Below are 14,561 nucleotides of genomic sequence, written 5' to 3' on the forward strand. Positions count from 1 at the left end.
ATAGCGACCCCTCCTTGGGTTTCCGAGGCAGTATCACTACAGAAGTAGGATTGCCCAACCTTCCTTCTGAGGAGTTGCTGGTGGGTTTGAACCGCCAGCCTTCTGGTTAGCAGTCAAGTGCCTTAGCCACTATGCTACCAGAGCTCCCTCAAGTGCCTTAGGCACTACGCTACCAGAGCTCCCAGCTGCTCCATGGAGGACGATAAGGCTATCTACTTCCATAAAGATTTACAGCCTTGGAAACCCAATGGTGGTCACTATGAGCAGGAATTGCCTTGATGACAGTGGGTTTGGTTTGAGATTTTTGTGGGATAGTAGTTAAAGCATTCAGCTGCTAATCGAAAGGTTGCCAGTTTGAACTCACCTTTTGGTATGTGGGAGAAGGATGTGGCAGTCTACTTCTGTAAAGATTTCCATCTTCGGAAACCCTCTAGTGTAGTTCTACTCTGTCCTATAGGGTGACTATGAGTTGTAACTGACTCTATGGCAGCAGGTTTCATTGGTTTGGGTTGACAAGGACCACTTTTCAAACCAAGGCACTTGGCATGACTGAGGCTTCTGAATGAAGTGTAGCCCAACTCCATTTTGTTAGCTTGACTATTTCTCAGAAGTTACTTCTGCTCTGCAATTGTCAGAAAGTTTGCTAACCAGGTCACAGTTTGCTAATTTGGTCAAGATTGTAATAAAGATCTCCCCCTCCCACCCCACCCCATGTCCCAGGAAACACCTGACTATATTATAGTTAGCCTGTTTCCAAAGAGCTAAAATCCAACTAATAAGAATTACTTGTAAACAACTTTTGTAAATGTCAACCAATGAAATGCGTGCACAGCTGATGCTAACAGTTTATGGCTTTGCCCTAAAGAACTCCTTTGTCTCTCTGTATTTTGGAATTTCTAGTTTCAATTTGTAGACTGAGCTTCTCCCTAGTTCAAGCTATTTCATTCCTTCAATAAAAATTCTTTGCTTTAATTCTAACAGAGACTCCAGTTTTGCTCTCTAACAGTTCCCTGGTGTCAGAGGTAAGACTCAAAGGTGTATTTCTGGCAATAACTCCCAAGGAATTGAGGACCAGGCTTTGGTACCAGCAGGGCTGGTTAGGCTCACTGCTCCACATACTTCTCGGAAGTCATAGCCAGGTAAATTACCTCTCTAATTTCGAGCTCTGTCTCTTTCCTTAGAGCTTTTTGAGGCTTATTAAAGGTTCTGGCTTCATTTTGTCCTTGTCTGTTTTATCTTGTTTTCATTCTGGTCTTGCAAGAACTGGCCTCTGCTAGTGATAGCAGTAGAGGTTCTGTTTGTGTGCAAAAAACTATTCTAGAAGTTTTTGAGTTTGTGGAACCTCAGGGTCTGTACGCTACAAGAAACCAAGGGTGTGGGTCTGTCAGTTAAAAGCCGTTAGGTAGGCTGCAGCCACAAAAAGTGGTTAAAAGGCTCTCATGACAGGATAATTCATTTTAAAGGATGAACCAGAAAAATTAGGCTGCCCATCAGCCACAAGACAACACCTCTGCTCCTCTGTGGCACATTAAGCAATACGCTGTCCAAAGTACGTGGCACTCCCCATAGAAATTTTCCGAGAGCGAGAGGCCTAAATTTTGACCAAACTCGAATCTTCTTTGAAAATGTGAAATGCTATGTCTAGGGCCAATGCATAGTGCCTACCTGGGACTCTGCCTCATATATGGTCAAACATTATGGCTCTACTGTCTGTTTGGCATGATTTCACCAAGAATAGCCTTGAAAATATGTGGCTACTTTGGGCTTCTTTTGAATATAAATTAAGTTTTCTGCACAACAAATTAGAAGGGAAAGACTCCCAAATTAAGCAGAAATAACAGGACACCTATTTTAATCAATATTTTGAAACTTCTAGAAGATGTTATGAAAGTAAAATTGCTACCCTGCTCATGTTTCCAAATTGACTGAACAAAATAAGGAACTAAATTATCAAACCTCTGCAGTTGCCACCTCTGCAGCAGTAGTCTCTCTCTCTCCCTTACCTTCATATTTCTCTGACACCACTTTATCTGAACTTCCTTTCTTTCTAAGAAGGCAACAAAAGAAACAACTGGATAAGCCAATCAACTCTTGCCTTTCCTGCAATGTCCTTTAGGATAAAATATCCAGAAGAACCTAAGAAACCTCTACAAATTACTTTCACCCACTGGCTTAAAGAAGAGCTTTGTACTATAATTAAAGAGTTTCCCCAGCTATGTGAAGACACTCAAAAAATTTATAAAAGAACTTCGAGTTTTAATAGAAACCTATGAACATGGCTTGTTAGATTTACATCAACTAATAAATATATTAGTGCGATCTGGGGAAGCCTAACTGTGGAAGGAAGAAGCTAATTCATTCCCAGAGAGATCGCCAGCTATGGGAGCAAACATCTCTGGGGCTGAATTGATGATTGAGTAAATAATATATTTAAAGATCTTTTAGATGTCAGCCTTAAAGTGTTTCCTAGGAAAATAAATTGAGCAAAAGTCCAAAGCTGTAAATAAGGAAAGGATAAGAGTGTTTGTAATTATTGAGATTGCTGGACAAAAGTTTTTGCTGTACAATCCAGGTTAGTCTTGCAGGAGGAAGGAACTGAAGCAATTTTCAACTCCAAGGTTGTAAAGGGATTACATCCAGAGCAATTTCAGTTGGTACATACCCCAGATTAGACTGGGAAACCATGTCCATGACAGAATAACTAATTTGACTTACAAACTTACTCTGAGTTTAGAACAGAGGAGCAAACTAAACAAATCGAATTAATGTCATTAAAATGGCAAGTTGTAGTCTGCGAGTCAACTAAATAAACCCAAATCTTTAGTGAGCTCCAAACTCATAATATGCAATTATTGCAAGAACTTGTACAGTGGAAAAAGGACTGTCATCAAACAAAGAACTACTGAAAGAAACAGTACAAACACAAGGCTCTTTAACTAAATATGGAATGAAGAGGCTCTGGGGATAAAACAGGAGCTATTCCTTTAGTGGGACTATATTCCCAGGGAAAAACTACTATGTAAATTATTGGAAATGCTTGCAAATTTTTTAGTTGCTACTAGAGCCACACTGTCAGCAACAAACTCTGTCTCATTACAAAGGCCCCTGCTCTGGGAGCTCTGGTAGCATACTGCCTAAGGCACTTGACTACTAACCAGAAGACTGGCAGTTCAAACCCACAAGCCACTCCTCGGAAGGAAGATGGGGCAACCTACTTCCCTAGTGATACTGCCTCGGAAACCCAAGGAGGGGTCACTATGAGTCGGGTCTGACTCAATGGCACATAACAACAACAACAGCAACAACAACTGCTCTGGAGTACTAAAACTAGGAGGATTACAAGGATTACTAATCAAGAACATACATTAATTCATTATAAACCTGTTCCAATATCCCTTGGACCTAATGAAGATTTACATCCCATTTTATTCAGTCCCAGTACGCCTGTCAACTTAGTAGGTTGTGATCTTTTATCTAAATGGGCTGGACACTTAATGTTTTCAGAAAGGGGAAATATTGTTAGTTAGCCAGACCCTCTAAGAATTCCTAATGAAGAATTTGATTTAGAAGAGAGGCTATTTGCTGTTTACAATTATTAGCCACTCACAAAGATGAATCTACATTTCTGGACCCATATCCTGCAGACCTTTTTTCATCTGTTCTCAAAATCTTATGGGCAACCATGTCTATGGATGCAGGGCAAGTTTTATCAGTACAACCTACTAAAATTCAAATAGACATAGCAAAAACCATGATCAAAGTTTCCTCAATGCCCACTCAAATGCGAAGCAGAGGAGGGACTATCTCCTATTAACCAGGGCTTTCTTGCCAAAGGTTTAATTGTTCATTGCACCTACTCTTTTAACACCCTAGTGCTTCTGGTTAAGAAGGCCAAGTTCAAGACTTATGGGCCATTAATTGTGTTGTTATCCCAAGATGCCCTTGTTATTTGCCATCGAGTCAGCCCCGACTCACAGTGACCCCTCCTTGGGTTTCCGAGGCAGTATCACTACGGAAGTAGGATTGCCCAACCTTCCTTCCGAGGAGTGGCTGGTGGGTTTGAACCGCCAGCCTTCTGGTCAGCAGTCAAGTGCCTTTGGTCCCCAACTCCTCATCTACTACTTTCCAGTATCCCTCAAGATACTATACATTTTACTGTTGACGGTTATAGTGCCTTTTTTACTATCCCTGTCCACCCCAAAGGCAATATGTGTTTGCCTTTACTTGGGAAAAATCAATAGTTTACTTTGACATTATTGTCCCATACTGAGTTACCCAGTTATTTTTCTAAATTTCTCCATTCTGATTTATAGCCTTTGGAAACCAAAACGAGTTCAATCTACTGGAATCTATTGATTATTTATTAGTATGTTCCATCTTACACCAGACTTGCATTGAAGACAGTGTAATTTCACTGCAACATTTATTAGCCAGTGAACATAAAAGCTTCTAAAGGAAAACTGTATATGGCTCAATCTTTTGATAAACACTTAGGACATACAATTTCTGAAGTATGTATTTCTAAAGATCCTAAATGAAAGGGAACTAGTTTTTCCTTTCCCATTCCTAAACCAAGAAACAATTATGTGGGTTTTTAGGGCTATGTGGTTACTGCAGAACTTGGGATTCCTTACTTCTTCATTGGCTCACCCCTTATGTAAGTATTTAAAAGTCTCTGAGCCATGCTGTTGTTGCTCTGAGCCATATCTGTTTTAAATACTCTAAACCAAACCCAACCCACTGCCATGCAGTTGATCTTGACTCACAGCAATGCTACAGGACAGCAGAATTTCCCTATAGGGTTTTAAAGCTGTCTATCCTCACAGAAGCAGACAGCCTCATCTTTTTCCTGTGGAGCAGCTGGTAAATTCAAACTGCTAATCTTTGGGTTAGCAGCCAAATGTTTTAACCATTGACCACAGAGTTCCTTTAAATAATTCTAGAAGATGAAAGGCTATAACCAAACTGAAGGAAGCCCTGTCAGAATGCCTGCATTATATTTCTGTAGTTATGATTTAGATTTTTCTGTTTGTTCATGAGGATTCTGGAAGTGCTCTAGGCATTCTAACCCAGAAGCCTGGTGGAATTCAAAGACCTGTAAGGTATAACAGCCTGCAACTTGATCCTGTGGCAAAGGGATGCCACACCTTCCCTGCGGCAGAGCTTTTGCAGCCACAGCCAGGCTAGATGAAAATATTGCAGATACAGTGTTAAGGAATTTTTCAGATTTTTATATTCCTCAAGCAGTATTCACTATACTCAATTCTACTCTGATGCAGCATCTTTCTGTACACCAATCCATCTCTTAAGAGGTCATCCTTTGGCTGCTTCCAACATTAGACTCATACTGTGGCTCACTTAAATCCAGCCACATTACTTCCTGAGGCTCCTCATGAAAATAATCCTGTTCATGATTGCTTAGATCTACCTGAACAACTTTTGACTCTTCAGAAGGACCTTAAAAAACTCCTCTGATTAATCCTGATTTAGTTTTATTTGTTTATGGCTCTTAAATAAGAGCCAGCCCTGACTTCTACTGAAAGTCAGGTACTTCCTTAAGCTACTTCTGCCCAACACACTGAATTAATTGCTCTTTTTGAGCTTGTAAATTGGTTTCTGGAAAATATGTGACTATTTATATGGATTTGACATACTGTTTTGAAACCGTTCATGATTTTGGTATGTTTGGAAACAGTGAGGAATTTTTACCTCCTCTAGGTCAGCTATCAAGGATGGGACAAACATTAACAGCAGATCTTTTGGATGTCTTATTACATCCCTCTAAAATGTTGTTATTAGGTGCCACCAAGATGGCTTCTACTCATAGTGACCTTATGTACAACAGAATGAAACACTGCCAGTCCTGCATCATCCTCACAATCCTTGCTACGCTTGACCCCGCCCATCACTGCAGCTATTGTGTAAATCCATCATGTTGAGGGTCTAAAATAGTAGTGATTACAATACAACCTAAAGGAATACCTCATACTACTGAGGACCTTCATGCTTCCTTAGAGCTGTTTTTTAGGCTACAACAGTTAGCCACAGAAAATGAAGTTAAAGTTTGGAAAAATGCTGGTTGTTACTAAAATCTAATAACTACGTGTGGTAGTTATGTTTGTGTGTCAACTTGGCTGGGCCTGGTTGAGTGGCTCAGCAGCTGGTGGTAGTTATTCCCCATGATGAGACTGGTAATCAACTCCATGGTGGGATCTACCACAAGCAGCCGAGTAGCTGCCTTTGGGATGTGGTCTGCTTCCTGTATATAAGGAGAAGCCTTGGGAATGGTCTCTAGCTTATGGCACACTTGGACCCTGCATGTAGCCGTATCATTGTTTAGCAGCCTGCTCTGCTGATCCTGAGACTTACAATGGACTTCAATTAATGACCTGCCGTATGGTTTGGTAACAATGGGACTGTGCCTTTTTACTTGTCAACCTTGGGCTTCTGAGCCTAAGCAGCCAGCAACTATCTGAGTGAAGAAAAGCCCCTAGTTCCAGTGGGCCGGGAGCTGGAGGCAGAGCTGAAGCCCAAGGTTGAGGGGCTTTTACCCAACCCCTAGAGCCTGGCACTTTGAACTTGGACTTAAAGCCTCCAAATTGTAAGAATAAACTCTTGTTTGTTATGGCCATCCCATTTGTGGTATATTCCTGTCAGAGCGGTACTAGGTAACCAGAACACTAAGTTATAGATAGAACATATCAGAATTATCTTACCAAATTTTTATACATCCCTGTAATTTGAAAGTTAGATGAGCATTCACCCTTAGAAAGAGATGAGCTAAGTGAAGCTATGAACAAATACCAATGGAGAGAGTTTTCCAAAGCTGCCAGTCATGTGACATCTTACTTCCCCCTTGACACTGATGAGAACAAAAGAAGATTATCTGGATTTGTTCATAAATAAACACAACCTTAATGAAGTAACTTTAGAAAAATTAAAGAACTAACAATTAGCTGAAACCAAAGAAACTGAAAAACAGAAAAATGTATATTGCTCTCAGGACCTCATAACCAAATTGTGGGTACAGCCTAATCAAAACCTTGTGTTACCAAAATACCAAATACCAAAATATGCAAGGGCATATCCCTATGCTAACTATTATTCACAAGGGCTCCCATTTATGATGAGTCAAAATGATTGATATTTTAAGAAAATATTGGTTGGGATAATCTCTTGAGGCTGCTGACCACGTCACATCTCATTGTGCTATTTGTGCTTGCTATATACTGGTTCTTACCTGTTTGTATTCTGATTCTCTTCCGACCAATACCTGCAGAATGTAGCTGACAGGGTCACCTTTCATTGGTGGTACTGTCTCCCATAGAATTTCACATGAATTTCCTTCTAACTGTGTCACTCGAGGTGCTGTAATATAAATCCATATATGTAGGCTCAAATTTCAAAATATCATGTCAACAATTAATATTTTAATAGTATTAAGTGAGAACCCAGAGAGAGCAAGAGCACACTCTTGTCTGCCTGAGAGAGGAATTTATTTGCTGAGTCTCCCAGAGAACTGAAGGGTGCCGTTTAGGCACAGAGAAGATACTCCATGACTAGTAAGCCAATGATGAAAAGCCTTTGCTCACTATCAATAAAAAAAAATAGATCACATTTCTGTTATTTTTTCTCTGGCTATTGAACATCTGGTGTTAGGTACATTGGGAGGGTGCAAAAATTAGTTAGATTTTGTTGCAATGAATTTAAAATTAATTGAGGGTGGGGAATGCAAGATATAAAAAGAAACTTAATGTAAGCAAGATTAAAATGAGAAGTATAAACAAAATGTTAGGGAGCTCTAGGGGAGGGAAAGAACACATCTAGTTGAGTGTTAACAAATGTTTGAGGAATAAGTAACATATGAGGTAAGTCCCAGAGAACAGGCAGCATTCAAAGTCTTTTTAAAACTGAAGTATCTTATAGTAACAATTTTCAGTTTACTTGAATTCCTAATTACATAAAATTAATACTAGATAGTTGTTTCTACTTGTATTTCTCTATAGGACATGGTTTCAGAAAAATAAACGTTTTTCTTAAAAAAAAAAAAAAAAAAAATTCAGTCTGTTGAAATTACCTGGCCAACATTCCAACAATTAATGGAAAATGAAATATGGAATCTTGTTAGACTAAATAGGACTCCAGCTAAGACAATAATTTCCTGATTATAAGACTGAGACGAAGAAGAGCAGATTACGTGGTAGTGTGAGGCTATTGCTCTTCTGAAACAAAAGAACCATTAAATGGGAGTGCTAGCAATACAATGTTCTAGTTATCATAAAATGAGTCTGCACTGACTGGTACACCATCTGATCTGCAGCCTATAAAACTATGAGACCAGAAGAACTAGATGGTGCCCGGCTACCACTGTCATCCACTTGGAAGGGGATCTATGTAAGAGATCCTTGATAGAGAGGGAGAACAGTGTGGAACAAAACTCAAAATCATTTGGAGACCAAAAAAAAAATAAAAGGTGGGGACAGGTTTGCTGGTCCGATAGAGCCTGGTGGAACCACTGAGACTATGACCCCTAGCTGGCCTTCAGGTCTGGAATTGAACCCCCACCTGTGGTTTCCAGCCAAAGAAAATACAGGAATATGAGTTAAACATTTACCTCAAGTAGATACACTCCTTGGAGAGAACAACCATGGGAGAAAGAAGAGCTGCTTATGCACAGGGAGACAGCTCAGGGGGCAGGAGTGTGTGAAGGGATGGACACAGGGAAGAGGTAACTATGGGGAGGAAGTGGGAGGGGAGCTGTTGCATTGTGGTAAACTGTAGTCAATGACATGAGACAAAGTATATGTGAACTGCTATACGGAAAGTGAATTTGCTCTGTAAATCTTCACCCAAATCACACACAAAAAAAGAGTCTGCATCAAAAACCACTCTGAAAGACAAAATTAAGGCTCCATAATACCAAAAAAGATCCTTGAAGTATGCTAACTAGTAAATGTGGTAAACCTTTCTTATTATCAACAAACCAAGCAACCACAGCGTGTTCAGGAGTTTTTTCAGATATAGCAGAAATCCAAAGCTATATCCAAAGGCTGGGACATCTACTTTCAAAGTGACCCAGTAAGGCCTTGCATGCGTACATACATTTGTACTAGTTTCTCAGTCACACAGAGGAGTGATTGCCACATACTGGCTATATTCCCTTATATTTCTCTTGCATGGGTTTATCATCTAATCTGTATTATCTGTTACTCTAATTATGGTCTATGGACTAGCAACATCAGTATCACCTGGGAGCTTGTTAAAACTGCTGCTAGAGCTGAGGGGCAGGAAAGCAGGGGGGAAGGAATTTACCATAAACTGGCCCTGGCAGAAGCTGTACGAAATCCTCACAGAATCCAAGCCAGAACTGACTCAGGTCCTGGAGGCCCCTCACCCTCCTTTAATCAACTTGGCTACCCCTTGGTAGCTGATTTAATTACTCTTGCATGTGGAAGCAGTGAGTCAAATGGTCTTGCTCCTGGGGTCAAACACATTTACGACCTTCAGTGAAGGTGTGCTAACCCCCCAGCCGCCCTAACTGTATAGCAAACCCTCATTTTATCCCTGGAAAACCTGACTCAGGTGGGATGCTTGTCTGTCCCTCAGCTACAGGGTTATTTTGAGCGGCAGTTGGATGAAATTACTAAAGATATGCAGCAAGAACCTCCAGAAGAATCATGAAATCTGGGGGGCACAAGGGGGCTGGTTTCAAGTTGGGTGGGATGTCAAGCAAGCTTCAAGCTCCTGCTGAAGGCCGTGCCTTGTGAGTCTGCTGCTTAGACAGACAGGGTCTAACTGCATAGGAGAAAAGGGAGAACAAGGCCTCAGCAGATGGGTGGAGAGTGGGCAGGACAGCTTTTGTTCTCCAGAGAGAGATGGGAGATCTGGGCTCTCATGGCTTCTGCACTACCTGACTCCATGAAGAAGACACAGTAGTAAATGAGTCACTCACAAGCCTCAAAGCAAATACTTAAGGAAATAAGACCAGGCAGCTGCTACTATAGCCTTCCAAAGATATTTCTCCACAGCTGCAGAGTCATGAGCCAAGAAGAGAAGACTCATCAAATTGCCTAAGTCAATTCCCAATTTCCAGGCACCAAAGTCATCCAAAGACAAATGACTGCCTCTGCTCCCCCTACATGTCTTTGGAAAAGAAGATTCTCAGACCTTCCTCAGTAAACTGTTGCTAGTACTTAACCCCAGGAATTCACCCTTATTTCAAATCCAAAACTCTGGCACTCAGGTCTGTTGCTTTGTCCATCTTTTATGGGGACTAGAATATCTAACTACTAGATCATTTGTAGTAATCATTTATACATACTTGAGAAAAGTCATGATTGGCAGGTTCTCTCCTTGAAGGCCTCTCATTTCCCCAGAAAACCCATGTTCCAACCTTCATTTAAAAATGTTCTTTTGATTCTCTCTTGCTGATGTAAATATTAGAAGAGTACATTTAAGCTCAGAATTGAACTTCATATACTTACTTTCCAAGGACAGCATGGCAGAACAACTGTCTACGCACCTTTAATGGCAGGGGGGACACTTTTGGTGGTGCTGAAGGTGTAGGTTTCCGAGAAGGGTCCTTCTCCGGCATCACTTGCTGCCTGGATTCTGAAGGAGTAGCATGTGAACTCCGTCAGCCGCTGAACTTTGTAGGTGTGGCTGGGGCCTCTGTAGATTGAAATAAACCTAGAGGAAGGAGCAGAATCCATTAGCCATCTGCACTTTTAATAACAACAAGAAATTAATTATGATGCAAACTTGTGGAGGAGATTAAGCCAACTTGGTAAACATTTTTCATACAGTGAGAATAATTAATTGGTTTCTAGGTTATGGTTAGGGAGCTCTGGTAGCGTAGTGCCTAAGGCACTTGACTGCTATCCAGAAGGCTGGCAGTTCAAACCCACCACAGCCACTCCTTGGAATGAAGGTTGGGCAATCTACTTCTGTAGTGATATCACCTCAGAAACCCAAGGAGGGGTGGCTATTAGTTGGGGCCAACTCAACGGCACATAACAACAACAATAGGTTATGGTTAATTTTGGTGTCTGATACATGTTTACATAAAAGAAACATAAAATATTAAGCACATATTAAAGTTGGAATGATATTCCTTTCATTGTGGACTAAGTTCTAGAAACATCAGTTGTTCATGGCTTTATTTACTAATAAAAAACAGACTTTTCAAATCTTTCATAAGGGTAGTATTTATGTAATCTGATAGTGTTAAGGTACCTGCTGCTACTGTCTATTAGGCAAAGAAGTTAATGTTAATTTGGCACTTGGAAAATAAAATATTCTCTTTACCTGAATTTTCTAATTGAGGTTTATCAAAAAATTCTTTTAATTTTAACCCTTATCAATCTTTCCAAGAGATTTTACAGGCCCTTTCCTAAACTCCTAAGAAACATTTATCATTATGATCTTTGAGAAAATGTGTTTAAAAAAAGAAAGAAAGAAAAGAGAATATGGTGCTCAGAATCAACTATCCAGTTAATCAAAGGAACAGAAATAAAGCACAGGCGGACTGGAAAGTTTAGACTGGCAGCTTCTGGCTCTTCCTCCCACCTGACCCAGGACAATTTTGCACTTCTCTGGTTAACAGTACTTCCATGTGATGTAGGATGGAAAGCATCATGATGAAAACTAATTAATTTCAGGTGTTTTCTCATAAGGTCTTGAAAAATTAACATTTTACACAATGAAACTGGATTACTTATGTATCTTCTTACACTTAACTGTAAAATTTTAGAAATGAGCTCTGGTAGCATAGTGCCTAAGGCACTGGACTGCTAATCAGAGGGCTGGTGGTTCAAAGCCATCAGCAGCTCCTCGGAAGGAAGATGAGGCAATCTACTTCCGTAGTGATACTGCCTCGGAAACCCAAGGAGGAGTTGCTGTGAGTCAGGTCTGACTCGAGGGCATATAACAACAACAACAACAAGTTATCCAAGATCTTTAGTAGGTTCAGGATCAGAATCCTGGTGTTCCAGGGGGCATATTTAAGAACCAATAGATTAGGTAATCCAACTGTGCCACCTTGCCCCTACAGAGGCCAACCAATTCTACCAGTTTCCATGGCTCCATCTCAAAATCTGAGGACAATCAACCGTTTTCAGTTAACTGGAAGTTGGTCACTGACGGAATCACAGTTCAAGATTGTAGGCCACTTTGGCCTAAGGGGTAAGCAGGATTGATGCATTCATTTTGCAAACATTTACTGAGCATCTGGTATGTGCTGGGCACTGTAGATTCAAAGTCAATTAAGCCTGGTGGGTTGGTCAGTCTTGTTTGGGCAGGGCCTTTCGAACAGAGTAGCAGTTTTACCAAGCACTGGAGAGCAGTCCCTCTGGAGGAGGGGGGGGTGGCGTGTGTGTGGGGTGTGGGTGTGCATGTGTATGTGTGTGTAAGACCTGCTACAGACTCCCTTCCCAGTTCAGCTGCTCCTCTTTCTGGTCCTGCCCCTGAATCATGGTTGTCTTCCTTTGAAACTAATCAATTGTCATAACATGTTTATTGTTTTCATAGGCAACTATTTCCTGATGTGTGCGTGTGTGTGTGTGTGTGTGTATGTAGTTTTGCCAAAGTGAAACAAGTATCTTGCTGTAAATCTTGAAAGAACTTTTCTTACAAAACTTGTTAGAGTCAATACATATAATATTCACGTTTACTAGCCTTTACAATCAAGCTCCCCAGCCCAGTCATTTCACCTATTTAATGTTCCTTCTGCTTTTCTGTGTAAGGAAATACCTTTTTACAAGAGACTGAACATTTTTCATTTCAGGGAAAACCAGAGTCCAGGCTGAAACCCACAAATACCATGGCAACCTATTCAGTGCTCTTGACACACAGCCACCTTAATGAAGATACCCTTGCTAATGTTAGAAGCAAACAGCTATTTATTAACTCAGCCTCACTTGGGCTAGAATCTCTAACAGGAGTAATTGCCCTTAATTATGGCACAAAATAGAAGTCATGGTATAAGAAATAAAAGTGTTACATCTTCATTTGTTGTTGTTGTTATGTGCCGTCGAGTCAAACCCGACTCATAGCGACCCCTCCTTGGGTTTCCAAGGCAGTATCACTACGGAAGTAGGAATGCCCAACCTTCCTTCCGAGGAGTGGCTGGTGGGTTTGAACCGCCAGCCGTCTGGTTAGCAGGCAAGTGTCTTAGCCACTATGCTACCAGAGCTCCCACATCTTCATTTGTTGTTGTTGTTGTGTGCCGTCGAGTCAGCCCTGACTCATAGCGACCCCTCCTTGGGTTTCCGAGGCAGTATCACTACGGAAGTAGGATTGCCCAACCTTCCTTAGGAACTTGTAAATAGAGCTCAGTTTTTAAAGGAGCTCTGAGAGGACCAGTAGGACCAGTACTGCTTCCCTGCCATGCCACCCACTAAGCAGAATATTTCCTTTCCAAAATAGCTGGATTATATATTTGTGCCTAGATTTAATTATATATGTGGCAGCAACACTCAGTCACAAAGCAGATTCAATATCCTAATTTGGAGTGTAATCTAAATCCAGCAAATAGCATACACATCAATCCTCAAGCACATCAAAATCCGCTATCTCTGGACAGTTTTGTTCTTTTAGCTTCTTTATTTTGCTTTTGTACCTCAGTGTTTACACTATCTTTCAAAATGGCATTCCTATTTATGAAAAGCACTGTGGTAAATGGTGATAGTCACAAGAGAACTTTAGAGTTTTGTCATTGCAGCATTTGTTCATGTCCCTGAAGAGTGTTACTTAGAAATACAAGAAAGGCTGCATTTGCTTCTAGAAAAAAGCCAGCGACTCTGAAGGTTCTGAAAGAAGCATTTACACCAAGGATTTCAGGTGTGTACACAGTAAAGGGAGAATTAGGAAGCTGCAGTTGGCTTACCGTGTGGCTTGAATTCCCCTTGGTATGGAAATTGGGAATTTACCACCTTGGTGCTCCTAGCAGAAGGGAGCTGATAAGGAGAGAGAAAGAGTAGGTCTTTCTGGCTCCAGCCTTTTCTAGAACAAGCTATGTCTGATAGTTCTTTAATTCAGCCCTTTCCAATTATAAATTATGATTTACTTCTTGCTCTGATGAGAACCATCCTGCTTTGTCTAATCTCCTTACTCCTCACAAAAGGAAGGGGAAGAACTTCAGGGGGAGCAGGGCAGCACCCTTATTTTGTTCACAAAATGTGTAAGAGAATAGCCAAAATAATTATAATAAAAAAACCAAACCCACTGCCATTGAGTCGATTCTGACTCATAGCGACCCCCACTGGATTTCCAAGGCGGTAAATCTTTATAGAAGTAGATTGCCCCATCTTCCTTCTGCGGAGTGGCTGGTAGGTTTGAACCACCAACCTTCTGGTTAGCAGTCAAATGCCTTAGGCACTACACCATCAGAGCTCCCCACAGCCAAAACAGATGGTAACTAATCAAGTAGCTAACCAGATACTGAGCCCTCAGTAGGTGGAGGGGAGATGAGGAGCAGGCTGTATCCTGAGTGGGCTCATGAGTTCTGGGTGTTCAGTGTGGAAGTAGGTCTGGGGAGGTAGGGAGAGTGAGATCTCAGAAAT

At 41.0% G+C, this 14,561-nt stretch overlaps 1 protein-coding gene across 1 annotated transcript in view; it reads right to left on the reverse strand.

Annotated features, from left to right (window-relative positions):
• The window catches only part of FNDC3B (fibronectin type III domain containing 3B), a 366,502-nt gene that overhangs the window by 10,619 nt on the left and 341,322 nt on the right, over positions 1–14,561 (reverse strand). Inside the window, exons 23-24 of the mRNA XM_007948108.2 lie at positions 10,523–10,689; positions 7,241–7,368 (exon numbers count right to left, since the gene is read on the reverse strand). Coding sequence (XP_007946299.1) covers positions 7,241–7,368; positions 10,523–10,689 — 295 coding nt within the window. The remainder of the gene's footprint in view (positions 1–7,240; positions 7,369–10,522; positions 10,690–14,561) is intronic.

The sequence above is a fragment of the Orycteropus afer genome, unplaced genomic scaffold (assembly GCF_000298275.1).
Source record: "Orycteropus afer afer isolate SDZICR_OR568_19922 unplaced genomic scaffold, OryAfe1.0 scaffold00202, whole genome shotgun sequence".
In the NCBI taxonomy this organism is placed as follows: domain Eukaryota; kingdom Metazoa; phylum Chordata; class Mammalia; order Tubulidentata; family Orycteropodidae; genus Orycteropus; species Orycteropus afer.